Raw genomic sequence first — 18343 nt, 5'->3', positions numbered from 1 at the left:
TTTACATTTTCAGTTCTAATAAGCTTTGTTGATCAGTCACATGTTCTATGTGACATTTCTGCAGATGACATAAAAAAACGCCTCTTTATTCTATTGATTTAGATAAGTAGTTCATGTAAATTAGTTTCTCTGCTGCTTGTACAAATGTCCATTTGACTGCTTAACCAATCTGTCATTTTTTCTCTGTGGTCGATACAAAAATTATACTGAGTAGTTGAATCTATTGAACTGGGAATCACTGAGTACATTTCAGATTTGGTAAAAACTATGCATTTTGATGAATGTTGAACAGGATAAGTAGCTCATCTTCATTTTAGATATATCAAACATCAATGAGGCTCTTGATTGGTCTGTCATACTAAAGTTTAAGATAGCATTTTCTTTGATCTAAAATACTTGGATTTGAAATGGCATTTTCATTGGTCTGTCACACTTAGGTTTGAAACAGTGCTTTCAATACTAAAAGCACAAATCAAATGAATGCATCTTTTATTTTATTTTTTTTCATGTCTACCCAGGTCTTCCTGATCCAAGGAAAATGCCAATCTTTGCAAACATGACACAAGAAAAGGGATTTTATACATCAAAAGATTTCCTTCCAAAAGTGTCTCTTGCATCCAAAGCGGGTCAGTTTTTTTTATTAAGTCGTTAACTATTTAATTAAAAAAAAAATTTTCCTGTTTTAATAATTTTTCCCCTGTTTACCAACTTTTCTACAATTTTTATAATTAAATTCATCTAAAAAAAAAATAATTATCAGCTAAAGCTAATACTTAAGTTAGCTACTGCTGATGTTTAGTATTATGTCACTTCATGAATAGTCTCATAAACTATATATATATATATATATATATATATATATATATATATATATATATATATATAATTGATTGCAGAAATTCCCCTGTGGACCAAGTTATGGTAGGTTTGCAATAACAGATGCCACATACAAATTATGTTTAAACTTTTACTCACCATCTATGTAACTCAAACGCCGTTACTAACACATTTATTCATTATAATAAAATCCTATCGTACTTCCTTCGAGCGACATCATCACAATCGCCAAGGTCTATAAACTAAGTAGTTCGTATTTTCCCCTCTACCTGATAAATCTTCCCACTCTCTGAGTAAAGACCAGGTACATACATAACCATTCTAACTATATTGACTTGACACCCTTATTAATTGGATTAAACATGCATACACATACAACTACCATTACACTTTACTATTCAAAAATGATTTCTTCCCAATAACATTCTGCCTATTTACATTGGCTGCAACCATGAAATTCTATTCTGGATTATACACAAACATACAAAACGTACACAGCAGCCCTTAATTAATATGACGGCTCAATCTCCATGCATTGTTTAAAATCATTTATACTTTCCTATCGTTGCTTCTCCTCTTCTTTACAGACTAATGTTTACAAAAATTAACCATTACATTTAGTTTACAGTTACACATGCCATTGCACACTATTTAGGTTAACAACAGGAAGTGGCGGCACCTTCTCCTTTGATTTAGCAGTAAGTGATATGGTACAGTTTTTGGAAACAATGAACCAACAATATTTCCAGTCACACAAAAATATTTACAAAATAAGCTGCGGTAACTATTTCTTTTTTTGTTTTTCTTTTGAGCAGTACATGTTATGGTAATGTTTGTAGAACATTTGTTTTCTACATTAAAAAAAAAAAAAAATCATCCCAGCTTTCTTCCTTTTAATGATTTAATTAAAAATATTGTTTGATCGAGTATCAAAACTTATGAGATGCATATATGAACAAATCTCTGGCGGACGTTTAGGAAATTGACCCCCCCCCCCGTTTTAAATTTCACAATTTACACTTTACTCATGTTCATCTCATCTATTACAAAATTACTTCTCATATTAAAATATTTTCTATGACCTTTCTCATCAGGGCTAAGTTTTCAATTATAACGTTCTTCTAAATTGAACACATACTTTGTGACCATCATCGAGAAAAATATTGTGAAAATATTTTTCTCGGTGATGGTCACAAAGTATGTGTTCACTTTTGTAGAACTGAATTGAAAACTGAACCTGACGATAAGTCTTCAACAAAAGTTTTTTTTTTTGTCAATTTTAATTTTTAGTTGCGTGCAACCGACTCTGTAAGTCACTCCATCTGTCAGTTTGTCCGTAACACTTTTATGCTTGGCCTTTTTGGTTAAGATCAAAGGTCTGTTGTTAATACATACTGTTTTTAGCTTTTCAAGCTTTTCTTTTCTTTTTTTTTCTCCCCCTCCCCTCCCCGACCTCGACACAAGTGCATTATTGTACTATTTTATTATCTTTTTTGTTTTTACATGTCAATAAAAAATGTTTTAAAAATTGGGAGTTAAGTAGGACGTCCCCCAATATGAAATGGTGAATGCGGTATTATGGTGAAAGAAGATACTAGCTGGGAGAAACTTTTGATTTTGCTTAGTTCTGGAATGACAAGGATGACCGACGACCCCCACAATCCTCCCTTTTAAGTTGGCCATGTGCCTAAGTTTTTTGTTCATTGTTGATTTTCAATGTATTTTTAACATGAATAAAGGATTTAATATCTCAAAGTGTAGTATTTGTTCGAACTACATGCTGTACTTATTGTGATATAAAGTGGGGGATCACTTTTCTGTATTAATTTAATGTAAAATGATCACCCACTTTACAACCAGTCAGTCTCAAAGCCATTCAAGTCATTCTCCAGATTCTTCAAATTGTTTTTGAAAGAATTCCAGTTATTTTTAAGAATTCATCCTTAAGTTCATTAAAGTCATTGTAAGTCATTTACTTTTTATTTATTTAAGTCATTTCGGCCCATTTTTCGGTCATTTTAGTTTATCTTTAAGAATTTCATGTCAATCCTTCATTCACACATTCATTCATTACACGAGAGCACGCGATTAATGGCTATCGGCCTTGTTTTTATCTGAAAGTTCACTTTGCATCGATGAGATTAATGTGAAAAAAGAAAAAAAAATGTAAATTCTGTAACTTATGGGGGGCTTTCAGAAATGTCTACTGAATCTCTTCATAAAAGAGTTGTAGTAGCCCCCTACATCAAAGTGTTTTTCACACTGCTCAGACATTAACCTTTTTTTTTTTTTTTTTTTTACCTTAGTACCAACTACACTATTTCCCTATTTCCTTTAAACTGACAACTTCTACAGATTTTAGACTATGCTGAATAAGACGATCTATTTTAACTTTGGCAGAAAAAATAGTTTTTGAGATATGACATCCATTATGCACTGTCATTCACTGTTCTACGTACACGCAATAAAAAAGTGTACTTCTCTCAGCACGACACTGCCACCCACCCCCAATTTTTTTTGGAGGTGGGTATATTCTTTGTGGATTGGTATGCTGACAACATATATCAAGATTGAACTTGGCAAATACTTGGACAGCCCCCACCCCCACCCCACCTCATAAAATAGTGTCTATTCCGAAAGCCGTTCTTACCATGGCAAAGTTGGTCATTATTATATTCATTTTGTGTGTGAAGTCTAAAAATGTTTTTATTCAAATAACATCTTCAATGATCTCCATCAATACAAATATTACATCTTCAATGATCTCCATCAATACAAATATTGATGTGTTTTAACAAAACTTCCATGAACTTCATGCAATAAATTCACATTGCCTACAGTTTTAGCATATTTGTTCCTTATTTATCAAGTAAAGTCGACTGGAGCTGTCATTTGTTTTTGTTTATTAATGAAAGCAATAAAGATTAGATTGAGCTAGCCTAAATACTGGAATAATTCCCATTAATCCTTCTCATCAAAGAAAAAAGTGCAAAATTCACATGAAGGACAATTTTAGCTATTCATAAGTTTCATTTCAACAGCTAAAACATTAATTTTCTTAATGATTCATAGCACATCAGAAATCAAACTAAATATTTATTTTAATAGTAAATCAATAAAAAGTTCTGATTTTTATCACAATTCGATTTTTTTTAAAGACAATTTAAAATTATATTTTACTAGCAAAGATACCCGTACATTATACAGGACTTTGCTATATGCTCAGGTACCCACTTTGCGGGTACCCTTGCAGTAAATAGATGTTGTAAGAATCGCACTAAATATAATTTAACCTTTGACCTTGAAAAAGTGTGCGCTATCCCTAGGTTTGGTCATGATCAGTCCAGTGGTGTGTGCCATGCTGTACAAGTGTGTGTGAGTATCTCTCTCTATCTATCTATATGTGTGTGTATATATATATATATATATATATATATATATATATATATATATATATATATAGTTTTTGTTTTTTATTTATTAAGCGATATCAAGGTTAACGTCTCTACCTTGGAGATCCGATGTTTTTTTGTTTTTTTTTTAGAAAGTCGCCTATTTTTTATTTATTTTTTAAAAACTAATCTAGGTACAGGTGTGTTTTGGGGTCCTACCCCTCTTCAGCTTAGCATGACTGTTGTTAGGATTCGAACCCTGGACCTTATGTATTTCAGTCCAGCGTCTTAGTCCATTATGCTATGGTGCCATAGACAATTTACTGTTTAGTTTTTATCGTTTATGTATTTACATAGTTTTTGTTGTTTTTTTTTTTAAACAATGTTAAAGTTAACGTCTTCACCTTGGAGATCCGTTTTTTTTTTTTTTTTGTTTTTTATTTTTTTTTTATTTGGACTTTTTCTTGGAAAATGGTGTAATACATCCCTAGGTGAGGACTATCATCATGTCAGGTTTAATTATGATCGATCCAGTGGTTTACTCCGTGAGGCTATAAATGAATGCCTTACACGTTCGACATGGACAGACTTTGAAAAGGGTATTTTAACCTCAAAATATTAGAAACACTTGGACACTATTAAAAGTTTTTTTGTTTTGGTTTTTTTTTTTTCTATTTTTTTTTTTACATTTATATAGTTTAAATTTTATTAAAATTGGAGATAAAAAAAGTATCAATTTTTATTTTAGGTATGTGTGCTTGCCGTGCAGAACTCCCAAAGTTGTATGGAAAGGTGATTGTGCTCGGGTGTGGAGATGCAGCCATGGACTGTGCCACATCTGCCCTAAGGTGTGGAGCCAGACGTGTTTTCATTATATTCCGAAGAGGATTTAATAACTTCAAAGCTGTACCAGAAGAGGTACGTGCACTTTTTTATTTCCTCTTTATTTCTACTTCCATCCACTCTTCTAACTTGTTTCTATTCTTACTACCAACATTATCCTGGAACAATTTCAATTTGAAAGATTGGATCAATTTTTTTTTCTCAAGACATTATAGACTTATTATTTTTAGTTTTCCAATGAACCAGAAGAATACCCGTTCCAGAATTTAGCAAAATTTTACCAAAACAGAACAGTTTTGCAATACTTTTATCTTCCATTACAAAGGTCAAAATCCAAATAAAATGTGAATAAAATTTATTTTTAGAATCCCTGCTTTAATTTTAATCAAAATCTATCATTTTCACTTTAGAAAATGTCTAAAATTTCAAAACTTATAATTAAGCGGTCTTAAGAATAAATTTAAATTCAAGGACTCTTGCTTAATGAATATGGATCAAATTCAATTAAAATCTGAAATATCTGAATTTTCAAATGGGAGATTGTGTCCTATTCTACCAACTAAATATCCTTTAAAATTCTACCAACTAATTAAGGAAGTAATACTGTACTTATTGTTAAAATTTAACAGAAATTTGAGTTATCTGAATTATCATTAAGTGTTTCAAACACATGTATCACTTTTGCATAAACCTTAGCAAAATATAACCCAGATAAATTGTTCTTGTACTCAGCAGCTGTGTTCCAAAATTCATAAAAATTAGTTAATTAGTTTAGGAGTAAATCCCATACATAGAAATATCAAGGTGACAAAGTCCTTGTGGTTTTAACTTTTAAATTCAGATGAATATAACTTAGCTCAAAAAATAATTTATTGATCAAAATAAGCACCATCAGAATCAACAAACTTTTACCAACGCAAAACAAGTGTATTTATGCCAGTAATGTAAGAATCTTGTCTTCTGGTGATGAAGTCGATTAAAGCATTTTTGATATCGCTTACGTTTTTGAAGCATTTCTCATACAGTAAGTTGTCGAGATGCTTGAAAGTAGTAGTCGATAGGTGAGAGGTCTGGAGAGTATGGCGGATTAGGCAGTTTCATAGCCCAATTCATTCAACTTTTGCAGGATCGGTTTTGTAATGTGCAGTCGGGGATTGTCGTTGAGGAGAATTGGGCGTTTTCTGTTGACTAATGCTGGTTGTTGTCAGTTTCTAATGCATTTCATCTCTTTGTTGACAGTACTTCTCTGGTTTTGCCTGCATTCAAAACACTTAGAGATAAGACTGGTTGCAAAACACCAAACAGTCAGCATGACCTTCTTTTGGTGCAATTCTGGCTTCAGGAACTGTTGTGGAGTTTCATTGGTGTCTAACCACTAAACGGAGCATCACCGGTTGTTGTAAAGAACCCACTTTTCATCGCACCCAGTCGAGAAGAGTTTTTGTTGCATAAAGGAAGGGAAGATGACACTTAATAACAGTTTTTTTGTTTTTTTTTTGTGTCGTTCAATTTGTGAGGCACCTATTTATCAAGTTTGTCTTAACAATCTCTCAAGTGGTTGGAAATCATTGTATATGTTATGTCTAATTCAGAAGCAAGTTCTCTAATGGTTGTACATGGATTGGCTTCAACTAAGGCTCCTAATTGATAGTTGTTAACATCCAATGGCCGACCACTATGCTCATCTTCAAGACTCACCACAAAATTTCTTAAACCACCATTGTGCAGTGCGTTCAGTAGTGGTTCCTGGGCCAAACTTTGGGGAGGGGGGGGTGAAAAGGATTTATGCGTGTGTTATAACATGCTTTTAATTTCTATTGAAGATAAACACTTGAGTTGATTTAGATCTAGGAAACTCTGTCCTGCTCTAAGCAAGTCTGACGACCTAGTCCACAAACTCCAAAATTCCATCATGACAAGTTTCAATAAAAAATATGGGATTAAACCCGGATCTGGAACTTCCAACGTAGACCCCCACTACCATGTCTCCTTCTCCAACATCAGGGGTCTACGTTCTAACCTTCCAGAGGTTGAAGCCCAATTACAGGAGACTAAACCAGACCTTTTATTTTTAAGCAAAACCGGAATTGGACAGACTATTTCCCTAAATGAGTTCGTAATTAAAGGATACTCTAACTTAACTTCCAAATCTGACCCCCAAGATCGCCATGGGCATGGAATATGTGCCTATATTAAAGATGACTTTCCATGTGGTAGGGACATCTCTAGAGAAGATCCTAACTTACCCTATATGTGCTTCCGGGTTGCACTAGCTCACACTACCGCATTTATATTTACTCTCTATCGCCCTCATAACAGCGGAGTTACTATCTTTAAAAGCATATCTGAGAAAATTTACCAAGTTCTATCAGCATATCCTTCAGCTAACATTCACGTATGTGGAGACTTCAATGTTCATAATGTGGAATGGTTGACCCACTCAAACAAGACCGATGATGAGGGGAGGTTCTGTCATGATTTCTCCATTGCTTGTGACCTCACTCAGATTGTTCATGAACCCATCTGTGTGCCCGACAATGACGGCCAGTATGCGAGTCTCCTAGACCTTTTTCCCACAACTTGCCCTGAACTATGTTCAGTTTTCATTCTGTCTCCACTTGGATCTTCCGACCACTCAGTAGTATCAATTAAGATAAAAATAAAATGTAATAAGTCTTCCGACGTACCTCTCCATCATACAGTATATCGATACACTATGGCTGACTGGGATAGTTTCTATACATTTCTATCGGATCTTCCTCTGCATTTCATGTTTAAAAAGGATGTGTCGTCTATAGTATCAGACCTGACGGAAGGGTTAATTGTAGGTAAAGAACATTTCATACCCTCGAAAAAGTTCCAGCAAAAACCTAACAGCCAGCCATGGTTTTCTCCAGAATGAGCTGCGGCTATTGCGCACAGAAATCACTTTTTCCACTGTTTCCAACGTAATAGATGTATGAAAACTAAAGCCACTTTCAGGACTGCCAGCAACCATTGTAAGAAAGTAATAAAGAATGCAAGAGAGTTATATGCTCAATCCATCAAGTCCAAAGTAGCTGAGCAGCGGCTTGGTTCCCACCAGTTTTGGCAAATAGCAAACAGAATCCTGAACAGAAGTGTGTGCTCTATCCCAACTATTATCAATGGACCTGAGATAATCTCGTCAGCATCAGACAAAGCCAAACTCTTTGCCAAGAACTTTGCAGCTAATTCTACCCTTTGCAACAAAGGCCGCCAACGCCCAATATTTCCTCCTATATCAGAAAACATGCTATGTGATATACAAATATCTGTACGTGATGTTGCCAAGCTAATCAAAAACCTTGATTCCAGTAAAGACCAATATGATTTCCATTCTGCTAGATCTACAGCAGATGTGCTTACAGTTATATCTCATAGGATTAGCAAATCTCTCGACAGAGGCAATCTTTCTAGGGCAATTGCTCTTGACATATCTAAGGCCTTTGATAGGGTATGGCATAAAGGTTTACTTCACAAGATCTCCAGCTATGGTATAGCTGGAAATGTCTTCTCAATTATTAAATCATTTCTCTCTGATAGGTTCATAAAAGTAGTAGTTGATGGGCAAAAATCAGAAAGTCACAGTATTAATGCTGGAGTCCCTCAGGGATCCATCCTGGGTCCAACTCTTTTCCTAATCTACATTAATGATCTTCCAAATCACATCCTTACATCATTTGCACACATTTTTGCTGACGACACTACCATCTATGGTAGCACATCTAAGGCAGTAAACAACCAAGTTCTCTCCAATTATGTCTCCTCTGATCTTGATCATGTTGTACAATGGGGAAAGGAGTGGCTGGTTACTTTTAATGCATCTAAAACCAAGCTTCTATCTTTATATCATCAACGTTCTGATCCCCATCTGGCATCAGTTAAAATGAATGGCTCTTGTCTTGGGGAGGACTAAAGTTTTGACAGGCTTCTGGGCTTGACCTTTACTCCTGATCTTAAATGGAATACGTACATCAAATATTTTGTCAAGACCGCTGGAAAAATGGTGGGATCCTTCAATCGATCCAATAGATATCTCACTGCTGATGCAATTCTCTATCTATATAAGAGCCAGATAAGTCCAAGGATGGAATACTGTTGTGACATATGGGCAGGAGTTGCTAGAAAAGACTTGTCCTGCCTTGATAGTGTTCAAAATAGACTTTATGGCCTGGTGGGAGATCTCCTTTTCTCTTCGCTGCAACCTCTCACAGAAGAGATGTTGCGAGTTTGTCTCTGATGTATCGTTATTTTCATGGAAAGTGTTTGACTGAGCTTCAGTCTATGGTCCCCCCTCGCCAAACTTTCACAAGAAACACTTGTCTAGCTGAAAACACTATCAATAATTCCCCCCACTCTTTATCTGTGCCTAAACCTAAACATAGATTCCATGATCAAAGCTTCTTTCTTAGAACTGCACGCCTGTGGAATTGTCTTCCGTTTTCCTACTTTCCAGCCGTCTATAATATGGTTGTCTTCAAGTCCAACGTGAGCAAGTTTCTGATGAGCCATTCCACTTAAGTTAACAAATTTACCGAACTTCCATTACTATTGATTACTATATTGTCTTTTTGACTACTGTACACTCTTTAACTCTTATCCTTGAGAGGCCTATCGGCCTTGATAAGTGGTGACTTCTATGTAAAAAAAAAAAATTATATATATATATAGGAAAAACCTGAAGATAGTGCTTATTACTATTGTAGAGCAAATATATATATATATAAGCAAGTAGTTAAAAAAATATGTTAAACACTTTGAAAAAGAGTTAAAAACATTTAATTTGAAATGGAAACACTAAGTGGATAGTTCTTAATCTGCAGAGTTTCAAAGAAATACTTTTCTTCTCATCAGAGGGTAGGATTTAGCAAAATGCAGGATCAGATTTTGCTTGCAAAAGTATTTGATGAAACTACAAGTCAAAGATCTTACTTGATAACAAAAAGTGAAGCAGAGGGAATAGGGTGAAGAAAAAGTGATTTCAAGTGAAGGGTAAAGTATCCAATGACGGTAAAATCCAAAAATGCAAATCCAAGAAAGTTAAATTTCCATTCGCACAAGTAAATTCCAAGGGAATCGCGTAATTTGAAGATGGTCCAAAATAATCCAAAAGGCAGAAATCCATGGAATAATTCACAAATAGGTACAAGGAAAAGGGGAAAGAATTCCAATAATATTATTAAAAGAAAGATAAGATGTGCATAAAAAATGGAAGTAATTTAACACTCGTCTGCTGAGGTAAGGTGTAATTAAGAAAAATGAGTGAAGAAAAAAATTGGTGATTGAGTTAAATTTAAAATAGAAAAGCCAATGTCAAAATGACCCAGACAATATGACGTTGAGAGAGGCCAAAAATATAGAGTAAAAAAGAGGTCAACTGAAATGTACAAGTTATTACTTAAGAATTAAATTATCAGCAGAAGTTATTAAGACACAAAATGAAATGAGAAGATAAATAAAATAAATATATACATACACATGATTACATACAATTACACACACACACATATATACACACCCACACACACACACACACATATATACACACCCACACACACATATACACACCCACACATATACACACCCACACACACACACAACAAACACACACACACACATGTAAGTAAAAAGATGAATAAATAAAGTTATATGAAAAAAAAATATTTAAAGGGGAAAGGATGGCGGGTATCTGCAAATTCTGGGTAAAGCAAGTAAAATATAAGTAAATATATATTTGATAGATAGGGATATTTAAACACTAAAATGGAAATTGCAGATAAAAAAAAACCGACCAAACAAAGAAGAAATAATTAAAATGAAGGATTATTAAGTTATAAAGTATTAAGAAAGTATGTAGAAATAAACAATGTTATAGAAAAATTATGTATATCTGGAAGTATATTTCCCTTAAACACGTTCGTTGGACTTTTATTAAGTACAATACTTAATAATTTTTTTTTTTTTTTTTTTTTTTTTTAATGGAGAGTAGAAAACGCATTGTGGATGTGTTATCGGCAGCTCCTGTTACTCTCGCTTCTTCTTATTTGTCCCTCAGTCCTCATTTTTTAATGAGTGATTTTTCTGACAAAGGGAGAAGAAAAAGCTGTTTTCTAGGTTGGCAGTATTTTGCGCAAACAGTTGGCAGAGATGGGGGAAATTTTCTGTTTCTATGTCTATCCTTGTAGCCATGTCACTAGTAAGGGTGCTGGAGGTAAACGTTTTTTCTGGGCTGACGTTATCCGCCTGATAGTCAGGGACCCGAACCTTGGATTAACCACCAAGGAGGCTGTCCTATCAGCAGGTGCAAAGTACTGGAGCTGCTGTATTGCCATTTGGTGAATGGATTCTGGACCATGCAGTAGCTTCTGGTGGGGCCTCTCGATGCCATACTAGTGGGTAATTGTTACGGCTTTACCTTATCATTAGCGACAAAAAAAAAAAAAAAATTCTTCGTTTCTTTTTCTCTCTTAGTTTCCTCTCTCTGTCCTGCTCTAAGTAAATCTGACGACCTAGTCCACAAATTCCAAAAATTCATCATGACAAGTTTCAAGAAAAAATACACGATTAAACCCGGTTCTCCAACTTCGAACGTAAACCCCTACTACCATGTCTCCTTCTCCAACATCAGGGGTCTACGTTCTAACCTTCCAGAGGTTGAAACCCAATTACAGGAGACTAAACCAGACCTTTTATTTTTAAGTGAAACTGGCATTGGACAGGCTATTTCCCTAGAAGAGTTCGCAATTAAAGGATACTCTAACTTAACTTCTAAATCTGACCCCCAAGATCGCCATGGGCATGGAATATGTGCCTATATTAGGGATAACTTTCCATGTGGTAGGGACATCTCCAGGGAAGATCCTAACTTACCCTATATGTGCTTCCGGGTTGCTTTAGCTCACACTACTGCATTTATATTTAATCTCTATCGCCCCCATAACAGCGGAGTTACTATCTTTCAAAGCATATCTGAGAAAATTGACCAAGTCCTATCTGCTTATCCTTCAGCTAACATTCACGTATGTGGTGACTTCAATGTTCACAACGTCGAATGGTTGACCCACTCAAACAAGACCGATGATGAGGGGAGGTTCTGTCATGATTTCTCCATTGCTTGTGACCTCACTCAAATTGTTCATGAGCCCATCCGTGTGCCCGACAATGACGGCCAGTATGCGAGCCTACTAGACCTTTTTCTCACAACTTGCCCTGAACTATGTTCAGTTTCTGTTCTGTCACCTCTTGGATCTTCCGACCACTCTGTTGTATCAATTAAGATAAAAATGAAATGTAATAAGTCCCCAGACGTACCTCTCCATCATACAGTATATCGATACACTAAGGCTGACTGGGATAGCTTCCGTACATTTATATCTGATCTACCTCTGCATTCCATGTTTAAAAAGGATGTGTCCTCTATAGTATTAGACCTGACGGAATGGTTAATTGTAGGTATTGACCGTTTCATACCCTCGAAAAAGTTCCAGCAAAAACCTAACAGCCAGCCATGGTTCTCTCCAGAATGTGCTGCTGCCATTGCGCACAGAAATCACTTTTTCCACTGTTTCCAACGTAATAGATGTATGAAAACTAAAGCCGCTTTCAGGACTGCCAGCAACCATTGTAAGAAAGTAATAAAGAATGCAAGAGAGTTATATGCTCAATCTGTTAAGTCCAAAGTAGCTGAGCAGCGGCTTGGTTCCCACCAGTTTTGGCAAATAGCAAACAGAATCCTGAACAGAAGCGTGTGCTCCATCCCAACTATTATCAATGGACCTGAGGTAATCTCGTCAGCATCAGACAAAGCCAAACTCTTTGTCAAGAACTTTGCAGCTAATTCTACCCTTAGCAATCAAGGCTGCCAACCCCCAATATTTCCTCCTGTATCAGAAAACACACTATGTGATATACGTATATCTGTACGTGATGTTGCCAAGCTAATCAAAAACCTTGATTCCAGTAAAGCAACTGGCCCTGATAGTATTCCAATTATAGTACTCAAAAAACTTCAACCTGAACTAGCGCCCATACTTACAAAACTGTTTAAGCGTTGTCTTAGTGACACTCAATATGGTTTCCGTTCTGCTAGATCTACAGCTGATGTACTTACAGTTATATCTCATAGGATTAGCAAATCTCTCGACGGAGGCAACCTTTCTAGGGCAATTGCTCTTGACATATCTAAGGCCTTTGATAGGGTATGACATAAAGGTTTACTTCATAAGATCTCTAGCTATGGTATTGCTGGAAATGTCTTCTCAATTATTAAATCATTTCTTTCTGATAGGTTCATAAGAGTAGTAGTTGATTTGCAAAAATCAGAAGCTCACAGTATTAATGCCGGTGTCCCTCAGGGATCCATCCTGGGCCCAACTCTTTTCCTGATCTATATAAATGATCTTCCAAATCACATCCTTACATCATTTGTAGACATCTATGCTGACGACACTACCATTTATGGTAGCATATCTAAGACAGTAAACAACCAAGTTCTCTCCAATTATCTCTCCTCTGATCTTGAACATGTAGTACAATGGGGTAAGGAGTGGCTGGTTACTTTTGATGCATCTAAAACCAAGCTTCTCTCTTTATATCATCAACATTCTGATCCACATCTGGCATCAATTGAAATGAATGGCTCTCGTCTTCAGGAGGCCTCAAGTTTTGACAAGCTTCTTGGCTTGACCATTACTCCTGATCTTAAATGGAACACGTACATCAAATCTGTTGCCAAGGCTGCTGGAAAAATGGTGGGATCTTTCTATCGATCCGGTAGATATCTATATATGCTATTCTCTATCTATATAAGAGCCAGGTACGTCCAAGGATGGAATACTGTTGCCACATCTGGGCAGGAGCTGCTAGAAAGGACTTGTCCTGCCTTGATAGAGTTCAAAATAGACTTCGTAGCCTCGTAGGAGATGTCCTTTTCTCTTCCTTGCAACCTCTATCTCACAGAAGAGATGTTGCGAGTTTGTCTCTGATGTATCATTATTTTCATGGAAAGTGTTTGACTGAGCTTCAATCTATGGTCCCCCCTCGCAAAACTTTCACAAAAAACACTCGTCTAGCTGTAAACACTATCAATAATTTCCCCCACTCTTTATCTGTGCCTAAACCTAAACGTAGATTCAATGAACAAAGCTTCTTTCTTAGAACTGCACGCCTGTGGAATTGTCTTCCGTTTTCCTGCTTTCCGGCTGACTACAATATGGTTGTCTTCAAGTCTAACATAAATAAGTTCATGATGAGCCGTTCCATATAAGTTATCAAATTTACCGAATTTTCATTACTAATTATTACTATATTGTCCAATTTCTACTGTACACTCTTTAACCCTTATCCTTGAGTGGCCTCTTGGCCTTGATAATGTGGTGATGCCTATGTAAAAAAAAAAAAAAAAAAAGGTTAAATTAATAGCTATGTAATTTCAAAATTACCATAATTAAATTTGGACTTATGTTTACAGAAAGAGATCAGTTCGTTTTTAGAATTTATTATATTGTTACTTTGAGGGGAAGTAATTATAGTTATAGCTTCGGTTGTACAGAGGCGATATGACTTAGAGCCTGGAGTATAAAACATAACTTTTTTTTAGGATAGTCCATTTGATTGAGAAGGGGGTATTATTAGAATTATGTTTTTTAATTAAGTGGTTAGAGAAGTTTTGGAGGGGATAATGAGTGTTAGTGTTAGGATGACTGTTAGGAGAAATATTATTCTCATTATTATTGCTAGTTGTATGATTGTAGATGGAGGGGTTGCTTGAGTGGTATATTGGATTAGTAACTATATCAGATGGAGAATGGGAAGGATAACTTGAAGACAAAATATTAGTGCCTGTTATGGAAGGATTGTGTGGGAGCTCACAAATTGTGCATGAATATATAACATCTTTATGGATGTAATCATTGAGTGGGCAAAGATGTTTGTTATTAAAATTACAGTTAGTTTGGGGTTTAATTGGGAAAGGGATTTTTTGGGTTGATTTAATTTTTTTGTTATTAGATGTTAAGATTCTTTGTGCTAAATTAGGCATAGTTGAATAAGAAATCCTTATTGAGTTTTTATTGAAAGTAGAACTATATCAGTGTGGGTATTTGAAAGTTTTGTACAATGTGGAAGAATTCCTTAGGTATATTAGTTTTAACATTTATGCTAAATGGAGGATTAAACCAAATATTTTTCTTTCTCCTAATGCGACTGGGTAGGTCAGAGGTATTATTAGTATTTTAGTTTGCATTATATATGTAGACTGGTTCATTGTTATTTATAGCGGCAGATCTTATTTGAACTGGTTTCTTGCGAGTCATATTGTGTATGATTACAGATTTAAGGCGGCCAGCAGGAGGAGCATAATGGCTGTATTTAATCTTTTCATTGTGTTCTGAGTTCCTTAAGGTATTATTGAAGAAAGTAGCATTTTGATTAAAAGTTTTTCTATACACAAAAAAGTTATAGACCGAAGAGGAAGAATACTTCTCATTACATGCCTTTTTATACAAAAACAATCAAAAGGGAAATGACTTAGTCCCTAATTGAAGTCCTGTCATCAGTTAACAGACAAAGGGAGGCAACTGCTTAGTCCATATGACTAGCAAATAATGGTCAAAGAGGGAGAACTCTTCAATATCCATGAACATTGTTATGCATATATACCAATTCAGTTATTATACAGATATGAATTTTTCTTTTTAGATGGAAGTTGCTAAGAAAGAAAAATGCGAGTTCATGCCTTTTATGAACCCAAAGGAAGTGATTGAGAAAAATGGTCGTATTTATGCGATGAAATTTAACCGAACTGAAGTGGATATAGATGGTAAAATGACTGAAGATCCAGACCAAGAAATCACCATCAAAGCAGATTTCATTATTTCAGCTTTCGGATCTGTACTTTCAGACAAAAAAGGTGAGAAATGTTTTATATCAGGGCCGACTATCGAAATCACATTTGTTATGAGTGGAAGGAGCTTTGAGAAATGTCAAGCCATGGTTGACCATAGTCATTTGAGTTAAAATAATTATAGAAGGAAACGGTTAGGTCACAACTAACAAAGTCTCTGTTCTTTATGGTCATCTGAATAATCTTGTAACTAAACGTCTTAAAAACTACTTTTTTGTTGAGTTCCTACATTAATATTCTACATTGTTTGTAGGCACATTGATGCAAATTTCAATCACAGATGAAATCTGATGACAACACCTGCAATATGTGGGTAAGCAAATAAAATCAGGAAAATGATCATGGAAAACCCGAATACTATCAGAAACTATTTGCTTCTTTTTTTTAAAGTATATTGGAATTGGTATTAAGTTAACCAATTTTTCAGTAATTGGTATAATTTGACATTTAGTTGGTAAACCAATACTTTTTTTATAGCAAAATTAATGGTTTTAAGTTGTTAATCAATTCAAATATATTGCATCAAAATTGCAAAATGGTTAAAAAGTTCCCACAAAAAGCAAAATGTTTTTATTTCTTCAATATGCTTTATTATTGTTAATCGATAATATAGACTCGAGTATATTTATCCTTAATCAAATATAAACAAAATACTTGAATATGAGTGTCTGTTTGCAAAATTCATTCCAGTGTCATCCATGATCTTGACCTTGTTCAAAAAAGATTGATTAAAACTGATTTAAAATGATTTCTTATAAAAATATTACATTCTATGTTGGATGAGTAGCAATTCCTTCCGCATTCAATTGTAGGAGTGACAAAGATAGTCAGATGAATGATGAACATATATAATCCGACAGTGAAATCAAGTCAGAGCATTTTGCTGAATTAAATGATTATATACAGTAGCGCCCAAAAGTTAAGGAATGGTCAATGACTTTTTTTGAATGGCTTCAAACTTTATGAAAAAGGAAAAAAAAAAATTGAATTTTCCAATGTTTAAGAATGGTAGTTAAATAAAAAAATAATTTTTGATTTTGAATATATATTAGTTTTTACATATAAATAAATTTAATTAAATTACATGCGTCCAAAAGTTAAAGAACGCAGAAAATTAATACAAACTTTAGCAATTTTAATGACAACTTAACAAAAGATCAACTCCAAATATTCGAAAAAAAAAGCTATGTATACAAGAAAAATAGCTTAATTGTGACCATTATGATGAAAAAAAGTATAGGGGAGATTGCTAAAATATTGAAAAGGTCTAAAAGTGTTGTTTGTTTGGGTTATTGAAAATAGAAAAAGAAGGCTGACCCCGAATAACAACTAAGAGGGAGGATAGAAAAATCACTATCATTTCATTCTGATCGCTTTAAAACTACAGCTTCGATATCCCTGGATTTTACATCCAAAACTGGACAAAAAAATCTCCAACAAATGATCTCACAAAGATTAAATGAAGTTGGATTATGTTCAAGAAGTCCATGCTCAAGGCCTTTAATTTCTATTAAAAATAAAAAGGCCAGATTGTTATTTACTGAAAAAATTTGTTTTGAGAAGGAAAAAAAATGGGAAAAGACTCCTTTTGGTGATGAATCTAAATTCAATCTTTTCGAATCAGACAAAAGACCACATGTCTGAAGAAAAAATGGAGAAAGACTGTCCCCTTAGTGCGTAAAAGTACAGTAAAATTTAGAGGCGGCAGTATAATGGTATGGGGCATTATATCTTCAAAAGGAACTGGCCTCATTGTGAGGATTCATGGAAAAGTTAATGCCCGAATGTACAGAAAATTGATTAGAGAACATGTGGTTCCTAATCTTTCTGATTCTGGTTTCTTTATGCAAGACAACGCACCATGCCATAAAGCAAAAAATAGTTTTAGAAGAGTTAAATAGATCCAATATTTGTGTTATGGATTGGCCAGCTCAGAGCCCCGACCTGAATCTTATTGAAAATGTTTGGAAAATTATTGATAAGATCACAGAACATAATGTCACAAGATAATGTCAACTTCGGTGCTGCCGGTAGTAGGGAAAATATCAGGAATGGGAAGGCTAGGGAAAGAGGTCATTCCTGGATAGGAATTAGAATTCTTTCTACCATCAATTAAAAGATGATGCCAAACTGAATAAATATCAAAATTAACTGTTTGTTTCAAATAAAGATTTGGCTTTACAATAAAATAAAGAAATCTATTAAAATAGAATGAAATAAGCAAGTTTCACAAAAACTGCACATTCAAGAAACATGTTTAAGGGTAATAGATGTCTGTCATAATTACCAAAATGAAACCAAACTCGTTAAACAAAAAAAGTAACTTGTGTGATTTGAAAAATATTTT

The 18343-nt window shown here is 34.6% G+C and overlaps 1 protein-coding gene across 1 annotated transcript in view; it reads left to right on the top strand.

Annotated features, from left to right (window-relative positions):
* LOC145295923 (dihydropyrimidine dehydrogenase [NADP(+)]-like) overlaps window positions 1–18343 on the top strand; it is a 166912-nt gene that overhangs the window by 74749 nt on the left and 73820 nt on the right. Inside the window, 3 exon segments of the mRNA XM_080141739.1 lie at window positions 519–626; window positions 4978–5147; window positions 15792–16002. Of these exon segments, the coding sequence (XP_079997865.1) occupies window positions 519–626; window positions 4978–5147; window positions 15792–16002 (489 nt within the window).

The sequence above is a fragment of the Euprymna scolopes genome, chromosome 16, assembly GCF_053919585.1.
Source record: "Euprymna scolopes isolate OS-2025 chromosome 16, ASM5391958v1, whole genome shotgun sequence".
Taxonomy (NCBI): Eukaryota; Metazoa; Mollusca; class Cephalopoda; order Sepiida; family Sepiolidae; genus Euprymna; species Euprymna scolopes.
This window is presented reverse-complemented; position numbering and strand designations above follow the sequence as displayed.